Raw genomic sequence first — 5,000 nt, 5'->3', positions numbered from 1 at the left:
TGTTGGGTACCCTGGAAACACGCGACCAGTAGCAGGATACCCATCTGGCCCTCAACCCGTGCCAGGATATCCAGGAGGCACTCGACCGTTCGGAGGCTACCCAGGGTATCCAGGCAGCACAGGCTTTTCCACTGGGTATGGGTACGGAGGATATCCTGCAGCAGGCTACTCCGCGGGAGGCTACTCCTCAGGTGGCTACGCCACTGGCTTCCCTGCCGCCGGCTATGCAGCGGGGGGATTTGCCGGCTATCCCGCTGGAGGCTTCCCGATGCCCAAGAGGAAGAAGTCGAAGAAGGAGAAGGTGAAGGAGGTGGTGAACAAGGCCGTGACCGGCTACCTCGCGCACAAGGCCGCCAAGAAGAACAAGTTCCTCAACCCTTCGCACATCCACGGCTTCGGCCACGGGCGCGGCGGCGGCTTCCACGGGATGGGCGGCAAGTTCGGCGCGGGCGCCTTGGGCGGGCTCGCCGTCGGCAAGACCGCCAAGACGCTCCTGGGCGCCTACGTGAAGATAAAGATCGCCAAGTACGCCCTCAAGTTCGGAGCCGAGGCCGCCAAGGCTTACTTCCAGTACAAGCTGCACAGGGACCTCGACGACTACACCATCAACAAGTTCATCCACAGGTACCACCAGCAGCGCGTCAGCAGGTTCGGCCGACGGCGCTACCACAACAACCATCGCGAGAAGCCCGACTCCGACGAGGCGGCCGCCAACATCACGCTGGGTGAGTGACGAGAGAGAAAGAGAGGGGAGAGAGAGAGAAAGAGGGAGAGGGAGAGGGAGAGAGAGGGAGAGGGAGAGACAGAGATAGAGAGGGAGAGACAGAGAGAGAGGGAAAGACAGAGAGAGACAGAGGGAGAGACAGAGAGAGACAGAGGGAGAGACAGAGAGAGACAGAGGGAGAGACAGAGAGAGAGAGGGAGAGACAGAGAGAGAGAGATAGAGAGATAGATAGAGAGAGGGAGAGGGAGAGGGAGAGACAGAGATAGAGAGGGAGAGGGAGAGACAGATATAGAGAGAGAGAGGGAGAGGGATAGACAGAGATAGAGAGGGAGAGGGAGAGACAGAGATAGAGAGGGAGAGACAGAGAGAGAGGGAAAGACAGAGAGAGAGAGAGGGAGAGACAGAGAGAGACAGAGGAGAGACAGAGAGAGACAGAGGGAGAGACAGAGAGAGAGAGGGAGACAGAGATAGAGACAGAGAACAGAAGAGACAGAGATTGAGATCCAGAGAGAGAGAGAGAGAGAAAGAGAAACAAAGAGAAACAGAAACAGAAACAGAAAGAGAAAAAGAGAGAGAGAGAGAGAGAAAGAGAAAGAGAAAGAGAGAGAGAGAGAGAGAGAGAGAGAGAGAGAGAGAGAGAGAGAGAGAGAGAGAGAGAGAGAGAGAGAGAGAGAGAGAGAGAGAGAGAGAGAGAGAGATTGAAAGAGAGAGAGAATGACAGAGAGAGAGAATGAAAGAGAGAGAGAATGAAAGAGAGAAAAAATGTAAGAGAGAGAGCATGAAGAGAGAGAGCATGAAAGAGAGAGAGCATGAAAGAGAGAGAGCATGAAAGAGAGAGAGAATGAAAGAGAGAGAGAATGAATGAGAGAGAGAATGAAAGAGAGAGAGAATGAAAGAGAGAGAGAATGAAAGAGAGAGAGAATGAAAGAGAGAGAGAATGAAAGAGAGAGAGAATGAAAGAGAGAGAGAATGAAAGAGAGAGAGAATGAAAGAGAGAGAGAGAGAGAGAGAGAGAGAGAGAGAGAGAGAGAGAGAGAGAGAGAGAGAGAGAGAGAGAGAGAGAGAGAGAGAGAGAGACAGAGAGACAGAGAGACAGAAGACACAGAGAGAGAACAGAAGAGGCAGAGATTGAGATCCAGAGAGAGAGAGAGAGAGAGAAATAGAAAGAGAAAGAAAGAGAAAGAGAAAGAGAGAGAGAAAAAGAGAAAAAGAGAAAGAGACAGAGACAGAGATCCAGAGAGAGAGAGAGAGAAAGAGAAAGAGAGTAGCCTTCCAGAGGGTCCTATTACTATGCTCTTTTCCTTGGGCGTTGGGTTCATGAGACTTCTCGAAGCCAACTTATTTTTGGAATCTTCTCTCTGAAAGGCTGAAAGAGAGAGAGAGAGAGAGAGAGAGAGAGAGAGAGAGAGAGAGAGAGAGAGAGAGAGAGAGAGAGAGAGAGAGAGAGAGAGAGAGAGAATGAGAGTGAAAGAGCGGGAGAGAGAGAGAGTGCGTTAAATAAAAAACTAGGCCCACTTCTGGGTTAACAATGATTGACAATCACCATCTTTCTCCCTCTTTTATTGCTATCATCATCACCACCACCATTCCTCGTTTTCATATTACTCAAATTAATTTTCCTTTTTTTTTTTGTTTTCTTCCTCCAACGTTTTGAAAGTAATGCAGAGAGAAAGAAGGAGAGAGAGAGAGAGAGAATGAAAGAGAGAGAGAGAGAAAAAGAAAGAAAGAAAGAAAGAAAGAAAGAAAGAAAGAAATAGAGAGAGGATTCCAAAAATAAGTTGGCTTTCGAGAAGTCTCATGAACCCAACGCCCACGGAAAAGAGCATAGTAATGGGACCCTCTGGAAGGCTGCTCTTCTCTGGCATTTAAGGTCATACGCAAAACACAACACAGGCGTCTTAATGAAACATCTGGCCATGTTAAATGCAGACATATAAAAGTTCATGAGACAAAACACAGCCCAGTGGCATGTTAATGAAACACATCTGGTCAATAGAGGCATGTAAATGCATTTATGTTAATCTACATTCAACATTCAACTCTGTATTATGATACAAAACTTTCACCACACTTAAAAACAAACAAACAACCGAGGCATAAACTAGCGCCGCCATGCGGGTAGAATAACCACAAATATTTCCACAAATACGGCGACCTCCTTACGGAGAAAAATCCCTCCCTCTCTGTCTCTCAATCTCTCTCTCTCTCTCTCTCTCTCTCTCTCTCTCTCTCTCTCTCTCTCTCTCTCTCTCTCTCTCTCTCTCTCTCTCTCTCTCTCTCTCTCTCTCTCTCTCTCCCTCCCTCTCTCCCTCCCTCTCCCTCTCCCTCTCCCTCTCCCTCTCCCTCTCTCCCTCTCTCCCTCTCTCCCTCTCTCCCTCTCTCCCTCTCTCCCTTTCTCCCTCTCTCCTCGCTCCTCTCTCCCTCTCTCTCTCCCTCTCTCTTATCAGTTCATACTCCCCCTCGTCCCCTTCGGGAGTGCGAGAAGAACGCCGGTTCGATTCCATACCAGTGTGGAAACATTGCTTTCTTTATTATATTGATACTAAGCAAAGCCTCTGAGGTCGATTCGAGCTGGTGGTTTAGACAGGGGCCCGGGGGAGGGGGTCTGTGTGATGAGGGGGGAAGTGTAGGACATAAAGAGGCGCATAAGATATTTTCTTCAACTCTCTAGCTATCTACTATTATATATACATATTGCTTTATAACCTCTGTGATAGATTATATTTTCACACATTTTCACTTATTGGGCTTTCTTTATTAACTTATCTCTGAATATCATTCATAATTTGCAATGATTTCATATGTGAGGCACTTATAGTTTGCAAAAACGTTATAATAAAGAAACTGTAACATAATCTTGTTACAGAAAAATCAAGGGAATTAACCAAGGTTAAATTAAATCTAATTACAAAGTTAAACGATTTAATAACTATGTAAATTAGGAAAAAAAAAAAAAAAACAGCAATACTTATTTACGTGTGGAAAATGTAACAAAACAACGAAACAATCTGACGAGAATTCTAGGGTATTATTAACTTATATATATTATCATAATACCTTGACACATGGCTAGGATATAGACCGTATAGAACTTATAAGTGTAAGGTTACCTAGAGCATAGACACAGCCTCCAAGCTATATAAAACGAGCCAATAACCGGTTAAATATCCTGAACTTTACCCAAAACCACGTCCGTTTCAAATGCCAACTAGCAACAGCCTGCCGGTCGGTTGTTGCTCGACAAGAATGACAATATATAGACACATGTCAATATATATTTTCCTTCAGGAAAATCTAAATATTAAAGAATTTCTCATAACATTAAAGTTATATGGTCCATGAAGGTGCAACACTTACAAATATATAAAAAAGAGAAACACGTGTTCCGGTAATCTCCCAAAGTTTCCCCCAACTCCGTGATAAGCCTTTCGTACATCACAATTAAATTCATTACACATTATATATTCAATATGTAATTTACTCAATTATCTCTGGTTACAGCCTTTACTGTCTATGTGACTAGTACTTAAGGCAAACAGATCTATACTTCATTCTTATGTTAGCAAATAGTCAAAATTCTTCATAATTACCATAATTACTGACATTTAACCCATAAACTCCATCCACTTCTAAACTATCTGTGCATATTACAATATATATATGTATTCATATATATATATATATACATATATATGTATACATATGTATATACATATATATAGTGTACTTGCTCCCCGTCCTTCTAACAAATTACGTAGATAAAATGAGTTCTAATTTTACTGTCACGATACAGTTTTGGCGTTCTAAATTTCAGAATCGCTTACTGCTATTAATTTTCCCCTTGTTTTTTTTTTCGCAATAAGAGAAGACATTCTAAATCAAAATGGCTGTCATGTTAAAAATCCCCACTTCACGTGACTTCATGATCATCACTCCGTTTATCAAACGAGCCATGAGAAGTAGTGAAGAATTTCCTGCGAAAGGTCATGCGCGTCCTTCATGCACCTCCCAACTTCCTTCGTCATGAGACTCTTAGTCCTCCCGCGCCTGTGCCTGGCTCCTTGGCAACATGGCGGCGATTCTCGATGGCGGCTCGGAGTGTTCAGTTAGATTTAGCTTTTCGTTTTCCTCTCTCTTCATTTTTTATTGTGTGTGTGTGTGTGGGGGGGGGGGGGGGTGCGTGTGTTTGTATGAGTGAAGGTATGTATGTTTTTATTTTTTTGTGTATGGGGGGGAGGGTGCGTGTGTGTATTTGTGCGTTCGTTTGTTATTATAT

At 44.4% G+C, this 5,000-nt stretch overlaps 1 protein-coding gene across 1 annotated transcript in view; it reads left to right on the top strand.

Moving 5' to 3' along the window:
• Positions 1-5,000, top strand: part of LOC125031281 — an 18,666-nt gene that overhangs the window by 2,758 nt on the left and 10,908 nt on the right. The window contains exon 2 of the mRNA XM_047621950.1: positions 1-725. This exon is cut by the window's left edge and continues 1,300 nt beyond it. Coding sequence (XP_047477906.1) covers positions 1-725 — 725 coding nt within the window. The remainder of the gene's footprint in view (positions 726-5,000) is intronic.

The sequence above is a fragment of the Penaeus chinensis genome, chromosome 2, assembly GCF_019202785.1.
Source record: "Penaeus chinensis breed Huanghai No. 1 chromosome 2, ASM1920278v2, whole genome shotgun sequence".
NCBI classification, from domain to species: Eukaryota; Metazoa; Arthropoda; class Malacostraca; order Decapoda; family Penaeidae; genus Penaeus; species Penaeus chinensis.
Note: the sequence above shows the minus strand (reverse complement) of the source record. Positions and strands in the feature narration are given on the sequence as shown.